Source organism: Balaenoptera musculus, chromosome 1 (genome assembly GCF_009873245.2).
Source record: "Balaenoptera musculus isolate JJ_BM4_2016_0621 chromosome 1, mBalMus1.pri.v3, whole genome shotgun sequence".
NCBI classification, from domain to species: Eukaryota; Metazoa; Chordata; class Mammalia; order Artiodactyla; family Balaenopteridae; genus Balaenoptera; species Balaenoptera musculus.
The window spans coordinates 125,604,166-125,621,281 of NC_045785.1; the positions used below are offsets into that span (position 1 = coordinate 125,604,166).

The following is a 17,116-nucleotide window of genomic DNA, read 5'->3' on the forward strand; positions in this document are numbered from 1 at the left end:
GAGTCATTCTGGGGGCTGTTTGGCAGCTTATTAACAGCATTGTCTTCATAAGCATCTTGGATTATTTCATAACTGCCTTTCTCAGAAACCAAATGCCATTCCCCATTCAGAATCTTAGATGGATCCTTTTGTTGTAAGAGTAACAGATCACTGGGAAGGTTCTCCCAGGGCCCTATTCTGGAAGAAGAAGAGTTGCCTTGGCTTAAATGTCTACCAGTTTATGTGCTGGGAATTCCATCTGGGAGAACCTATGCTTTGTTGCTCGGCCTCTTCCTGCCTTGAATCTTTTACGTTTAGCATGTTCTTGATTTCTGAATTCTTCTGTACCAAATGCAAGCAGGCTTATCCCTGTGACATCTGAGTGTAGAGGATCTTCTATAGGATCTTCAGAATAAGGGCTGGAATGCTTTGCTGTGGGAGGGTTGAGAACTGAGTTCTTCTCCAAGCTGGTGTGTTCCAGTGGGGGACCAGCTGTGGTGGCTTCTGGGTGAGGAAGAATTTTCAGAGGTTGTGCAAAGTTATTGGCAATAAGCCTGCTAATGTTACCTGGGGAAGAAGAATTTGAACCAACAGTTCTGTTGGTACTTGGAGGAATGAATTCAGAGTTGTTCTCCAGAGCCAGGGCAGTAAGATTGAACTCATCTTTCTCCTGAGTCGATGATGAATTTCTGAATGACCTGATTCCTAATGATAAAGCCAGTGTGTTCTGGTAATCATAGTCAGCATCATTATTTTTATCTTTGATTTCTGAAGAATCACGCATTTTCCTTGTAGTTATGGATGTAGATCCTGAAGGTTCGTATGTAATCTCATATGAGTCATCATCATCCCGGATACACTTGACATCCCTGAATCTCAGCCACAGTTTTTTGCTTCTTGGATTGGAATTCATGGTAGTTAACATCCAAGTTCCTACAAAATAGAGACAGAGAGAACAGAGAGCTTTGAGTACAGCAAAAGATATAAAAACCCTATGGTCCATTGTGGCAGATCATTTCCAGTGAACTTTCATCGGGGATACTGTGGTCTGTGGACCACAACTCATCTGTGAACTGTTGGTTACTGTTCCACAGTGACATAAGGAAAGAAATCGAGAGGAAAGTGTATAGGAAACCTTTTAGCAATTTGACATTTCTATGACATCCAATCATGTGATCAGCATACTTATCTCATTTAACAGAATATAGACCCAACATATTGGTCAGTGAAAATTAGGGAGAAAAAAACTTTCAGCACAGATAGTTTGAGAGTCACTATTTTAGAATATATTTTTAAAGGGATGAGTCAAGAATGAAATGGACTTAGAATATCATAAGCATCTTGTAAGTTGCACATTTTGTTAGAGAGCTGGAGTTAGGGGGAAGATGATGATGTTTACCCCCACAAATAAGAGACATATAGATATTTCTAAGTAATAAATAATTCAGGTGGGCCTAGGGCAGTTTTGAGTTTCTTTGAAATGGTATGATTTGCTGGCACACTGAAGATTTCCTGAAAAGTCTTCAATAGTTACCACATGTTGATTGTCTACTGAGTCCTAGGCACTTGGCACATATAACAATTAATGGTCAAAGCAACTCTGTAAGGTGTTATTATTCTGTTTTTCAGATGAGTAAACTGAGGCTCAGTGAGGTGGAGTAATTTGTCCAAGGCTACACAGATATCAAGTGGCAAAGCAGTATTTGAACCCAGGTCTGATGAATTCCAAAGCCCATGTGCTTTCCATGGCACTGCTGTCTCTGAAGCCAGCCTCTAAGGCACTATATCGGGTGATCACTAACCCTAGGGTGGGATGGCTGTCTTATAAAGCTGAAAAAGGCATTTTGATAAAAGAAATGCTCTTTTGTGGCTGAATGCTCACGCTTTCTCCTCAGAGTCATGCCTTATCTTTTTACTGTTGTAGCTTTACTTCTCACTTAGCCCAGAGAAGGATAAATGGAATGCACATTAAAGGACTGGCCCCATTTAAGTAATTAATTCCCCAAACAGAAATCATGAGTAGTACTGAAAAGAAAGCCTGCAAGGGATCAGAGAGAGAAGCCCAGGAACCATGGTAGTCTGGAGAGCTGCAGCAGACTGGGTAGATCAGAGAGTCCCCTTTAAGAGTCCAAGCTCTTACCAACATTATCCATTGTGACAGTCACAGATTCCCCACACATGGGGAAGAGGGTCAAGGTGTCCTCGTGTTTCTTTCCATAGATGAATGAGTGCCCAGTGAAGTGAATGGTCAAAATGTCATTCTGGGTTCCCATACTGCAGAAGTGCCACTGGACGGTGTCATCAAAGCAGAATCCTAGTGTGGGTATGCTCTCAGGCACATAGCCATTGATAGCTGAAAGAGTGAAATTTGTTGAAACATCAGGCCTATGCCAACAAAAGGGAATGTGTCTAATTATACTTACGGTAAATATCCCATTGGTAATTTGGTTGCATCTGAGCAGTGATTATCTGAGATAAGCTTTACCAAATCGAAAATGTAACTGGAAGATCAAACTCAGACTTTTCAAATGAGAGCTTATTCTCCTAAGTTAGCCAAGGGAGAAATGTCAGGATAAAGACAAAGCCTTTCACATTGATTTATTTATTCATTTTATTTATTCATTTGTTAAGTGTATATTAAATATTTTGTACTCTAGGTTCTGCTTTTAAAGATATTCCAAAGGTAACTTAGAATTTTGTCTAGAGTAATTTTACCTGGAGAAAAAGCATAATATAAGAAATACAGATTCTTGACGCATTAGTTATTTTTTTCTTTTTCTTTTTTCTTTTTAAACATCTTTATTGGAGTATAATTGCTTTACAATGGTGTGTTAGTTTCTGCTTTACAAAGTAAATCAGTTATACATATACATATGTCTCCATATCTCTTCCCTCTTGCATCTCCCTCCCTCCCACCCTCCCTATCCCACCCCTCTAGGTGGTCATAAAGCACCGAGCTGATCTCCCTGTGCTATGCGGCTGCTTCCCACTAGCTATCTAGTTTACGTTTGGTAGTGTATATATGTCCATGCCACTCTCTCACTTTGTCCCAGCTTACCCTTCCCCCTCCCCGTATCCTCGACGCATTAGTTATTGAATGCAAAGTAATGTCCCTAAAAATGAAGCCTATTTAGCACATTTTGCAATTTTAATTGCTCTGTCTTAGCATTTATATAATCTCTAGTTTGCACTCAACTATCAAGTTCAGACATTTTCATTCTCTTTCCAAGGGATACAGTTTTTAGTCAGTATCATTGTCTACTTATATACTAAGCATAATAATAATATCACAGATATGATTTCTATAAGGGCAGGGTCCATGTCTGGCTAGGTTACCACTATAGTCCTAATCTTAGTACAATGCCTGGAACTAGGGAGAACTTAAATATTTATCGAATAGCTGACATAATGTGTTTTTAGTTTGTGCCTCATTCAGGAAGCTTTTCTAAATGGTCTATAGCTGCACTAATTTGGGAGCCACTAGCTACCAGTGACTACTGGGCACTCGAAATATGGGTAATCTGGATTGAGATGTGCTGTGAGTATAAAATACACACTGGATTTCAAAGATTTAGTAAGAAAGTAAATCTCATTAATTTTAATATTGATTATATGTTGAAATGATAATATTTATGATATACTAAATTAAACATTATTAAATAAATTTCATATATTTCTCTTTAATTTTTAATATGCCTATTAGAAAACTTTAAATTATATTTGTGGCTCATATATAATTTCTAACGGACAGCGAGCGCTAGTCTAGAGCTATGACAGATTCATTGCCAAAATGAAATTAAGTACAGAAAGCTGAGGCTAACTCCCTGTTTCAAATTATTTTCCTGGCACCTGCCAGTTCTGAGAATCCCCAGTTGTTAGTTGTCTGAAGTTATATGAACAGACCATGGAGAAACCATCCTCGTACCTGTGGTTACTTATCAGAGAAAGTGATAATAGTGACTCTCAACTCTGAGGAAGGGGACGATGACCATTGTGGAGAAGTTTGCTTCCAGCTGGCTCAGTGAAATCTCTCCCAGACTTCCCATACCAGTGGCTTTGGGCACTGACTTTAAAAACTGTAGCAAAAGCCTGAACCTTGGCTCAGGGAATTCTTTCTGTTCTGAACTTCTTACTGTGTACTTAAAACTTCTTTATGGATTGACTTTCCAAGACTCTTGTCTCCCATATGCATTTTGCCTTAGTTTGATTTGACAATCCAATTTTGGATTATTTACCCTGTTTCTGCCCTAGCAGAAATAAGAAATAGACAAGACAAAAAAGTAACTAAAGGAATAAGCATTGTTACATTCATACTAAAGAGGACTACTTAATATTTCTGCCCTGGCCATAAAGAGTATTCACCTTGCACCCAGTCTAAAATCCCCAGATACCTCTGACCAAGGCCTCTTCCCTCACCATCCATCCCTCACCCTGTTCTTACCTGCTCAGAGCAAGTGCACATGCACATGTGCGCGTGCATGCGCACATACACACACACACACACACACACACTTTTGGAGCAGGAGACCAAGAAGACTTCTAAGGATAACAAGCTTTTTACCTCATGCTGTAAAAAGATTTCTATAATATCACCCAGTAATTTCATCACCAAATCCCTAGACTGGAAGTGAGGGTAAGAGGTGAGTGGATTCTAATCCATGTCTCTTCCTCTAGGAAAGTCACACTTCAACCACAGGAGTGAAAAACTGATGGACAAAAAGAGTGCTCCGACTTACTGCTCATGATGTTTGACTCATAAAACTTGGGGTCATCACGTTTCACCTTCTCAGGATTTTCACAAAACTTGTAGATGTTGTCCTCAATGTACCAGCTCTTGTTCTCATCAAACACAGCAAACATAGCTTGCTGCTCAATGTCTGCTGCCCTCTGGAGGGTAAAAGTGCTGTGTTCAGTGATTGACGTCCTAGCAGATTGATTAACTACAACACTGAGTTCTCAGAAACCAAAGGGGTACAGGTCTTGGGTCCAATGAAGCCATAAATTCAGACATCTGTGAGAGCCCATTGTGTACAAAGCCCTTGTTAGAGCCAAAGGTAGCATGTCAAGGCAAACAGAGCAGATCAGAAAATTCAGAGACTAAACTATCCTAATAGAAAAATCCCATTTCAACGTTAGCAACTGTAATTCTGTTTATCTCTGTTATCACCTTTCAACTCGAATGATTGATTGGATGTGCTCCAAATAGTTGCAAAGGATAAAAAAGAAGGGTGCAGTAGGAAAGTTTTATATCTCTCCCTACCTGTTTCCTTTCCCAGCTCAATAAATTAGGGTCTTCCAAATGTCTCTTTCTGCTTTTTCTAGGCATATATTTATTTTATATGCCTTGGGATGAGACTTCTTTGATTATAGCTTAGCCTAATTGGGAATTTTAAGTTAATGATATGAGGCTTTTATTCTTCAATGAAGATAAACTCAGAAGATCCATATCTTTGTTCACATTCTTCTGTATAAATTGGTCTTGCTAGAGATAGACCATTGTCTGGGTTCAACTTCATGAGAAGCTATGTCTGCAAGCTATGTCTGCCTGTATCTCCTTTCTCTCCCTATTGCAGGTCTCTAAAAATAACAAGGACTGGTACAGAGCTTTACACTTTTACCAGATGGTATCTCATTGAGCCGTGAAACAACCCTATAAAATTTTTAGGAGGGGGCAATACCCTTTTTTTTTTTTTAATTTTATTTATTTGTTTATTTATTTATTTATTTGGTTGTGTCGGGTCTTAGTTGCAGCAGGCGGGCTCCTTAGTTGCAGCTCGTGGGCTTCTTAGTTGTGGCATGCAAACTCTTAGTTGCAGCATGCATGTGGGACCTAGTTCCCTGACCAGGGATCGAACCCTGGGCCCCCTGCATTGGGAGCGTGAGTCTTAACCACTGCACCACCAGGTAATACGCTTTTGATGAAAGGAAGAAATTAAGAGAAACTAGCACGGACAGATCTGGAATTTGAAACAAACAAAAAAAATACAGTATCACGCTGTAGACTTGCCTTCTCCAGTGAAAGTCCATATGGAAATAGACAAGACAAAAAAGTAGCTAAAGGAATAAGCATTGTTACATTCACACTAAAGAGGACTACTTAATATTTTCTGGTTCTCTAGAAGCAAAAGCCCCATTATTTAACAAGGAGAACTAATCTGTTCCAGTCAGAAGAAATTCCTGGAATTTCTGAAAGGTTACTTCAAGGACAAAATACCTGTATGCCTCGCTTATCCAAGGATCTGCTCTTACAAATTAGAAGTAGCCCTATCAGCCCAGAGGCAATGTCCCTTGTGATGTCCACATTACTGTAGTATGGTCTTGTTAAGCACTGAGCGTCGTTTTCCGTGGGTTCATCAGACTCTAGGATGTTCCACTTATAAGTATAGGTTTCCCCTGGTTGAACTGCTTTGATCATGGTGTTACTGCCTGAAAGAAAATATAGTCAAAATTGTTTTCGATTTTCAAAATTATTTCATGGAAATAAATTAAATCAACAAATAAGTAAATAAGAAATGAATGAATAATTTAAAATAATTGAGCTCTTGTTAGAATCAATGTTGGGAAAGGAATATTATTTTTATATTAAGTTCCACTTGATAGAACTCTGGATAGCATGTAGCTATTACATATTCGTCCACTAGAGGCCACTTATGGCACTAACAAAGGACACCATATTTTGTAATCATTAGGATAAACAAAATCCCTGAAGTGAGCAGTGTTTGGTTGTGACTTTGAGGATACCCCTATATGTGTACTACCTGACTGTATAAGTTATACTACTGGGCAAGGAGGACAGTAGAAAATTACGGCAACCTCTCAGAAGTCAATAGTTTCATTCAGTAGAAGTGAAAGGTTCAAACCTGAGGTGGAAGAAGAGTTGACTTCATCTTCATAAGGAGAGAAGGTCACACCATGAGGGTAAATGCTGTAGCTGCGGCTGGCCATATTTTTGAACATGATCTACAAAATTAACTCAAATTCATTATTTCAGGATTTAAGGTCAATCATGAGAACAGAGGATGCTAGCTTTGCATATTTACTTATGGGATAGTGTGTGTGTGTTTATGTCAGTGCAAACTAATGCTGTTTATCTGAGTGGCAACCTCTCCCCATCACCTGACAGATGCGTTTGAGAGAGTTCCACTCACATAGTAAGGTGGAAAATGGAAAGAGAAGTCTAACCTTAGAAGTGACATTTTCCTCACAGTATATCACTCTCTCCAAGTTGGTCGCCATCCCCTGTCCCCTCTCCTTTCAGCTTGGACCACATCTGCCTTTGAATCTGCTCCTTCTCTTCTCTTAGACCATGATCGCCTTCTCCAGCCTGCCAGATCCCCCAGAACCCTGTCATCAAGTCATCTTCTTGATGGGGCACAGAAAATAGCCAGATCCTGAATTGCCAATGAGGCATATTTCCACTTTCTAAGAGTACCTAAAAGGGATCAGAAATGAGGGAAGGAAAAGAGAACAGAGAAAGGCTGCTTTCTGTCCTTTTGTTATTTTTTAAATGAACAGAATTGGCCTTGTCTGTAGATATCCTCTTGGTTCATTCCCATGAAGAGGTGAAGGGAGGAGCTTTATGCACACAGGAGTCCTAGTTAGCCTGCTGAATCTTCAGAAGAGAATTTTAATCTTATCTTCTACTTGCTTGCCAAAGCATCTGGATCATCCTTAATCTGCAGATTATCTGCATTCTAGAATCTTGCCAAAGATTGCAACTTTCAATTCTCTGCAGTCTAGTTCTTATCAGAAGGTAAGGTGATGATGTGACACAGCATTTAAGGAAAACTGTCTGAAGAACACTCAGTGTTCTTGAAACATATCAAAATTTACCTGCATCAGAGACCAATCATCAGAGAACTACATACCTAGACCACATTGATGAATTGTTTTCATTCAGTTGGGTTATGTTCTCAGCTATAATGAGAAACATTATTTTAAAAAGCTTGTAACTTTTAAATTTATAAATTTATTGTATCAGTAGGAAGTTATCAAGGATTCCATCTACTACATCACACAGCACCCTTTTTTAAGGATCCATGGGAGAAATTCCTCTTAAGTCTCAATAGCAGGGGAAACTGTGCTTCTTTTATGACTACTGTGACTCCTGCCCTGACCTAGTTCCCTTTTTACTTCGGCTGCTAGAAAGCTTAGGACAAAATTTGTTGACAACATTATAGGAGCATATGGTATGTGTTTCATCATACTTATCTTATCCTTGGCTTTATTTTCTTTGTCCCCATATTATCCTTCACCCCAATTACACTGGCTCCTTGTTTTATTCCTTTATAATTTGATAAACTGTCTCAGATTGTTTGTATTATGAGATAGGCTACAATAAGCACAAATACTAAATAAAAATTAAAGCTGAATTTTAATTAAAACTTATATGGACACATTAAAAAAATAACCAGTACTTATAATCTTGTTTTCACTATTTAATTTCTTCCATGGTTCTATATTTCTGTTACTTACTTTAAGTGTGTCTCTGACCTGGGCTCTGATAATAGGGCCCAAGATCCCCCCATCTTCTTTGCTATTGGGATTCTCCAGGCGTTTGGTGAAGGATGCATCTTGGTACTGTTTGTAGACAACCTTCTTATAATGTTTTCCAATTTGGTTTGAGAAATTATCCAAATGCAGAGATCTGTACTTTCTTAAAGTGAAATAAAATTTAAAAGATTAAATCATTTTCTCAAGTAGAGACCCCAGTATGATAGGGAAACCCTTATGCTTAGAAGTTCTGCTATTGAATTAGCTAAAATGCTAGTTTCCTTAAGGAAAACAAACAAACAAACCTTAATGTGGTTTGCAAAGTCCTGATACCTTCTCTCTAGTTGGAAAACTGGAAACCTCTGATCTGTCTCCTCCACCACTGATAAAGTCTTAATCATGGTTAGAACCAGCTGCTTAGATCTTCCTGTCACTATGGTTTCTAGAGTAGGCCTTCGCTATCTCTGAAAGGTCTACCTGGATGAAAGGATAAGATACACTATGAATTTTTCTTAAGTATTTCTTATCACTTAACTTATGATATCCTTATTGGCTTTCCAGGTATTTCTCAATCTCTAAAAGCACAATCCCACTCTAGGAAGCTTCTGCTGTCTTTATTAAACATAAGTTCTGTGCTGTTGGGCGATCTCTTCTACCATCCACCCAATCCTGGTGCCATCTGAAAACCAACTGCCTTCACCCATCTTCTGTAGCTACTGCAATAAATGATTTAGGGGAAGCAACATGAACCACTTTCCCCCTTAGTCCTTTTTATAGCCTTAGTTTGCAAAAGCAGAGTTCCATGGTAGAGTTTATCCATTTTATGCGTTTATTTTACACAATAAAAATCACTGACTGCTGCTAGAGAGTTCTGGATTCTTATCTCAACCCCACTTCCCTAACCCTTCCTGCATTTTCTAAATATTCACTTGTATTAATTTCATGTGTATAATTCCAGAGCATCTTTATGCAAATATGACTTGCAAATATAAATATTCTTATCCTTTCACTCCTTTAACAAAAGGCAGCTATTTATATATTCCATACTATACCTTGAAGTTTTTTTGCATTTTTCCAGCTGTATTGAGGTATAATTGACAAATGTATGTATTTAAGGTGTACAACATAATAATTTATATATGAATATATGAGACTACCACAGTCAAGCTAATTACCACTTCCATCACCTCACCTAGTTACTAATATTTTTAAATTTTGAGAACACTTCAGATCTACTGTCTTAACAAATTTCAAGTGTACAATACAGTGTTATTAACTATAGTGTTACTAACTATAGTTAATATACTGCACTGTTTGTTAGGTCTCCAGAACTTATTTATTTTGAAACTGAAGGTTTGTATACTTTGATCAACATCTCTGCATTCCCCTCACCTCCCAGCCCCTGGCAACCACCATTATACTTTCTGCTTCTACGAGTTCGACTTTTTTAGAGTCCACATGTAAGTGAGATCATGCAATATTTGTAACTCTGTGTCTGGAATATTTCACTTAGCCTAATGCCCTGCAGGTTTATCCATGTTGTTACAAATGGCAGGATTTCCTTCTTTTTTAAGGCTGAATGATATTCCATTGTATATATAAACCATATTTCTAAAAATTCATTTATCCATTGATAGACACTCAGGTTGTTTCCATATGTAGGCTATCATGGATAACACTGCAATGAACATGGGAGTGCAAATATCTCTTTGATATACTGATTTCATTTCCTTTGGATATATACCCAGAAGTGGTAGTTCTATTTTTAATTTTTTGAGGAAGCTCCTTACTGTTTTCCATAAAGGCTGCACCAATTTACATTCTCACCAACAGTGTACAAGGATTCCATTTTCTCCACACCCTCATCAACAGTTGTTACCTCTTCTTCATCCTAGGTATCCTCATAGGTATGAGGTGATATCTCATCATGGATATGATTTGCATTTCACTAATGATTAGTGATGCTGAACACCTTTTCATATGCCTACTGGCCATTTGTATGTTTTCTTTTTTTTTACCACAGTTGACAATTTTAATTTTTTAATTTTTAAAATTTATTTATTTATTGGCTGTATTGGGTCTTCATTGCTGTGTATGGGCTTTCCCTAGCTGTGGCAAGTGGGGGCTACTCTTTTGTTGCGGTGCACGGGCTTCTCATTTCAGTGGCTTCTCTTGTTGCAGAGCACGGGCTCTAGTTGCGCAGGCTCAGTAGTTGTGGTGCACAGGCTCAGTTGCTCCGTGGCATGTGGGATCTTCCCGGACCAGGGATCGAACCCATGTCTCCTGCATTGGCAGGCAGATTCTTAACCACTGCACCACCAGGGAAGTCCCTGTATGTTTTCTTTAGAAAGATGTCAGTTTAGATCCTTTGCCCATTTTTTAAATCAGGCTATTTTTGTTTGTTTGTTTTGCCTTTGAGTTACATGAGTTCCTTTTATATTTTGTATATTAACCTCTTATCAGATATATGGTTTGCAAATATTTTCTCCCATTCTGTAGGTTATATTTTTATTTTGTTGATTGTTTCTTTTGCTGTGCAGAAGTTTTTCAGCTTGATGTAGCCCCACTTGTTTATTTTTGCTTTTGGTACTTATGCTTTTGGTGTCATACCCCAAAAAATCATTGCCAAGACCAATGTCAAAGAGATTTTCTGTTATGTTTTCTTCTAGTGGTTTTATGGTTTCAGGTATTACATTTAAGTTTTTAATTTATTTTGAGTTAATTTTTGTCTATGCTGTAAGTTAAGGGTATAATTTTATTTTTTGCATATGGATATCCAGTTTTTCCACCATCATTTATTGAAGAGACTGTCCTTTCCTCATTGTGTATTCTTAGTGCCCTTGTCAAAGATTAGTTGACCATATATGCATGGGTTTATTTCTGGGCCCTTACTTCTGTTCATTTGCTATATGTGTCTGTTTTTATGCCATTATTATACTGTTCAATTACTATAGCTTTGTAATATAGTTTGAAATCAGGAAGTATGATGCCTCAAGCTTTGCTCTTCTTGCTCACGATTGCTTGGGATATTCAGGGTCTTCTGTGGTTTCATCTGAATTTTAGAATTGTTTTTTTTTCTATTTCTTTGAAAAATGTTATTGGAATTTAATAGGGATTGCCTTGAATCTGTAGATCCCTTTGTGTAACGTGGGCATTTTAACAAAGTTAATTCTTCTAATCCATAAACACGGGACATCTTTGTATTTGATTGTATCTTCTTCAATTTCTTTCATTGTTGTCTTATAGTTTTCAGTGTGTAGCTCTTTCACTACCTTGGTTAAATTTCCTAAGTATTTTATTCTTTTAAAAAAATTCTATTGTAAATGGAAGTATTTTCTTAATTTCCGTTTGGATTGTTCATTGTTAGTGTATATAAATTCAACTGATTTTCATTATGTTCATTTTGTTTTGTTTGTTCATTATGAGTTATTTTCATAAATGGGTGTTGAATTTTGTCAAAAGCTTTTTCTGCATCTATTGAAATGATCATATGGTTTTTATCCTTCAATTTGTTAATATGTGTATCACATTGATTGATTTGCGTATATTGAAGAATCCTTGCATCCCTGGGATAAATCCCACTTGATCATGGTGTATGATCCTTTTAATGTGTTGTTGGATTCTGTTTGCTAGTATTTTGTTGAGGATTTCTGCATCTATATTCTTCAGTGATATTGGTCTATAATTTTCTTTTTTTGTAGTATCTTTGTCTGGTTTTGGTATCAGGGTGATGGTGGCCTCATAGAATGAGTTTGGGAGTGTTCCTTCCTCTGAAATTTTTTGAAAGAGTTTGAGAAGGATGGGTGTTAGCTCTTCTCTAAATGTTTGATAGAATACGCCTGTGAAGCCATCTGGTTCTGGATGAAGAGTTTTAATCACAGTTTCAATTTCATTACTTGTGATTGGTCTGTTCATATTTTCTATTTCTTCCTGGTTCAGTCTTGGAAGGTTACACCTTTCTAAGAATTTGTCCATTTCTTCCAGGTTGTCCATTTTATTGGCATAGAGTTGCTCGTAGTAGTCTCATATGATGCTTTGTATTTCTGTGGTGTCCTTTTAACTTTTTTATTTCTAATTTTATTGATTTGAGTCCTCTCCCTCTTCTTCTTGATGGATCTGGCTAAATGTTTATCAACTTTGTTTATCTTCTCAAAGAACCAGCTTTTAGTTTTATTGATCTTTGCTATTGTTTTCTTTGTTTCTATTTCATTTATTTCTGCTCAGATATTTATGATTTCTTTCCTTCTACTAACTTTGGGTTTTGTTTTTCCTTCTTTCTCTAGTTCCTTTAGGTGTAAGGTTAGATTGTTTGAGATTTTTCTTGTTTCTTGAGGCAGGACTGTATTGCTATAAACTTCCCTCTTAGAACTGCTTTTGCTGCATCCCATAGGTTTTGGATCATCATGTTTTCATTGTCATTTGTCTCTAGGTATTTTTTGATTTCCTCTTTGATTTCTTCAGTGATCTCTTGGCTATTTAGTAACGTTTGTTTGGCCTCCATGTGTTTGTGTTTTTTATGTTTTTTTCCCTGTAATTTATTTCTAATCTCATAGCATTGTGGTCAGAAAAGATACTTGATATGATTTGAATTTTCTTAAATTTACCAAGGCTTGATTTGTGACCCAAGATGTGATCTATCCTGGAGAATGTTCCGTGTGCACTTGAGAAGAAAGTGTAATCTGCTGTTTTCGGATGGAATGTCCTATAAATACCAATTAAATCTATCTGGTCTGTTGTGTCATTTAAAGGTCATGTTTCCTTATTAATCTTCTGTCTGGATGATCTGTCCATTGGTGTAAGTGAGGTGTTAAAGTCCCCCACTGTTATTGTGTTACTGTCAGTTTCCTCTTTTATAGCTATTAGCATTTGCCTTATGTATTGAGGTGCTCCTATGTTGGGTGCATATATATTTATAATTGTTATATCTTCTTCTTGGATTGATCCCATGATCATTATGTAGTATCCTTCCTTGCCTCTTGTAACATTCGTTATTTTAAAGTCTATTTTTTCTGATATGAGTATTGCTACTCCAGGTTTCTTCTGATTTCCATTTGCATGGAATATCTTTTTCCATTCCCTCACTTTCAGTCTGTATGTGTCCCTAGGTCTGAAGTGGGTCTCTTTTAGACAGCATATATATGGGTCTTGTTTTTGTATCCATTCAGCGAGCCTGTGTCTTTTGGTTAGAGCATTTAATCCATTCACATTTAAGGTAATTATTGATATGTATGTTCCTATGACCATTTTCTTAATTGCTTTGGGTTTGTTTTTGTAGGTCTTTTTCTTTTCTTCTGTTTCCCACTTAGAGAAGTTCCTTTAGCATTTGTTGTAGAGCTGGTTTGGTTGTGCTGAATTCTCTTAGCTTTTCCTTGTCTGTAAAGCTTTTGATTTCTCCGTCGAATCTGAATGAGATCCTTGCTGGGTAGAGTAATCTTGGTTGTAGGTTCTTCCCTTTCATCACTTTAAATATATCATCCCACTCCCTTCTGGCTTGTAGAGTTTCTGTTGAGAAATCAACTGTTCACCTTATGGGAGTTCCCTTGTATGTTATTTGTCATTTTTCCCTTGTTGCTTTCAATAATTTTTCTTTGTGTTTAATTTTTGTCAGTTTGAATACTGTGTGTCTCGGCACGTTTCTCCTTGCGTTTATGCTGTATGGGACTCTCTGCGCTTCCTGGACTTGGGTGGCTATTTCCTTTCCCATGTTAGGGAAGTTTTCTACTATAATCTCTTCAAATATTTTCTCTGGTCCTTTCTCTCTCTCTTCTCCTTCTGGGACCCCTATAATGCGAATGTTGTTATGTTTAATGTTGACCCAGAGGTCTCTTAGGCTGTCTTCATTTCTTTTCATTCTTTTTTCTGTATTCTGTTCTGCAGCAGTGAATTCCACCATTCTGTCTTCCAGGTCACTTATCCGTTCTTCTGCCTCAGTTATTCTACTAATGATTCCTTCTAGTGTATTTTTCATTTCAGTTATTGTATTGTTCATCTCTGTTTGTTTGTTCTTTAATTCTTCTAGGTGTGTGTTCTTTAATTTTTCTAGGTCTTTGTTAAACATTTCATTGCACCTTCTCGATCTTTGCCTCCATTCTTTTTCCGAGGTCCTGGATCATCTTCACTATCATTATTCTGAATTCTTTTTCTGGAAAGTTGCCTATCTCCACTTCATTTAGTTGTTTTTCTGGGGTTTTATCTTGTTCCTTCATTTGGTACGTAGTCCTCTGCCTTTTCATTTTGTCTATCTTTCTGTGAATGTGGTTTTTGTTCCACAGGCTGCAGGATTGTAGTTCTTCTTGCTTCTGCTGTCTGCTCTCTGGTGCATGAGGCTCTCTTTCTTCTGTTTTAAATGTAGGCATTTATTACTATAGACTTCCCTCTTACAACCGCTTTTCTATATTCTATATATTTTAGTATGTTGTATTTCTGTTTTCATTTGTCTCAAGATATATTTTGATTTCTTATTTGATTTCTTCCTTGATCCATTGGTTGTTCAGGAGACTAGTATTTAATCCACATATTTGTGAATTTTTCAGTTTTCTTCTGTTACTGATTTGTAGTTTCATACCATTATGGTGAGAAAAGATACTTGATATTATTTTAATATTCTTAATTTGTTAAAACTTGTTTTGTGGACTAATATGCTATGAAGAATCCTAGAGAATATTCCAGGTGCACTTGAGAAGAATATGTATTCTGCTGTTGTTTGATGGAATGTTCTTTATTTGGATGGAATGTTCTTTATATGTCTGTTAGGTACACTTGTTCTACAGTGTTATTCAATTCCACTGCTTCCTTATTGATTTTATGTCTGGATAATTTATCCATTGAATAAAGTGTGGTATTAAAGTCCCCTACTATTATTGTATTGCTGTCTATTTTTCCCTGTAGTTCCGTTAATATTTGCTTCATATATTTAGGTGCTCTAATCTTGGGTGCATATATATTTATAATTGTTATAGTCTCTTGATTAATTGACCACTCTATCATTATATAGTGACCTTGTCTTTTTTATCCCTTCCCTTTTTTTTATGACTTTTTATTTTATGTTGGAGTATAGCTGATTAAAAATATTGCGATAGCTTCAGGTGCACAGCAAATTGACTCAGCCATACATATACATGTATCCATTAATCTGCAGGTGTCCTTAAAGCTAAAGTGATAAGTCTGCTATTGAAGCTCTATTTTGAATATTTTCAGTTCTGTTATTGCATTCTTCAGCTCTAGGATTTGTTTGGTTATTTTTTTATGGTTTCTATGTATTTATTAAATTTCTTATTTTGTTCATTTATTGTTTTCCTGATTTCATTTGATTACCTATTATCTTGTACCTCATTGAGCTTCTCTAAGATGATTATTTTTAATTCTTTGTCAGGCAATTTGTAGATCTCTATTTCTTTCACACTGGTTACTGGAGCTTTATTAGTTTCCTTTGGTGGTGTCATATTGCCTGATTCTTTGTGATTTGTGTAGCTTTGTTTTGGTGTTTGTGCATTTGATGGAGCAAACACCCCTTTCCAATCTTTACAGACAGGTTTTGGCAGGTAAAAACCTCTTGTCAGGTCTGCAGCCTGATGGAATTGCCTCTGGGATCACAGTTGAGTGAGGTTGGGACCAGGTCATGTGGTTGCTGCTGGGCCTGCAGCAGCATCTGTGGTTGGAAGGCCTTTTACCGGGGGCTCAGGTGGGCATAGACCCTGTCTGGTCCCTGGGAAAATGGAACTGCCTTCAGGACCTTGGTCAGTAGAGCTGGCACTGGGATAACACTCTACTTCAAGGTCCACAATTGGGTTTGCAAATGGTAGGCCTGTTACCAAGTGTGTAGATGGGTGTGGCTCTCATCTGGCCCTTTGGAGGGCTCCCAGTGGGTCCCTGAGTGGGCAGAACTGCTCCTGAACTGCAGTTTTGAGGTCTGGAACTAGGTAACAGGGCCATTTCAAGATCTGTAGTGGGACCAAGGTCTGCAGGCCAGCCATCAGGGCCATGAGTGGATGTGACTCCCATCAGGTCCCTGGGCAGGCAAGACTACTCCTGGATCATGGCTGAGAGAAGGATGGAATTAGTTACAGGGCTGCTTCAAGATCCACAGTCAAACAGAGGTCTGCAGGTCAGCCTCCAGGGTCATGGACAGGCGTGACTCCTCCTGGGTTTCTTATCAAATGGTGCTGGTGGCAGGACCAAGGTTAAGTGGGGCTGTAGCTGAGTCCATAAGGGGAGGAGGCTATTTCCAGGTTTGTAACTGAATTACAGTTAGTGAACCAACCATCTGAGCATGGACTTGCCTTCTCAAAACAGTCCTCCTTGGTCTTGACTTCCACCGGGATTTTGCAAGTTCCTACTTTGATCCCAAAGCTCTCACAAAGCCACTTCTGTTTGTGGATGGCTGCCAAATTATCATTGCTGTGGGGGAATACAAGTGGGGGAATCTGCTATTCTACCTTCTTGCTCCCTTGACTTTTTAATTTAAAAATATCTCTTGGAGAACTTTTTATATTAGTATAGAGAGAGTTTTTGCATCCTCTTTAAAACAGATGCATAGTATTCCATTGTATGATGTACCATAACTTATTAATTTCCTATTGATGGACATTATGGGTTGTTTCCAATATTTTGCTGCAACAGTGCAGCACTGAACATCCTGTACACA

The 17,116-nt window shown here is 37.7% G+C and overlaps 1 protein-coding gene across 1 annotated transcript in view; it reads right to left on the reverse strand.

The window, feature by feature from the left end:
* F5 (coagulation factor V) overlaps nt 1-17,116 on the reverse strand; it is a 90,462-nt gene that overhangs the window by 34,494 nt on the left and 38,852 nt on the right. The window contains 7 exon segments of the mRNA XM_036843773.1: nt 145-217; nt 220-912; nt 2,120-2,332; nt 4,716-4,866; nt 6,194-6,405; nt 6,840-6,939; nt 8,455-8,635. Coding sequence (XP_036699668.1) covers nt 145-217; nt 220-912; nt 2,120-2,332; nt 4,716-4,866; nt 6,194-6,405; nt 6,840-6,939; nt 8,455-8,635 — 1,623 coding nt within the window.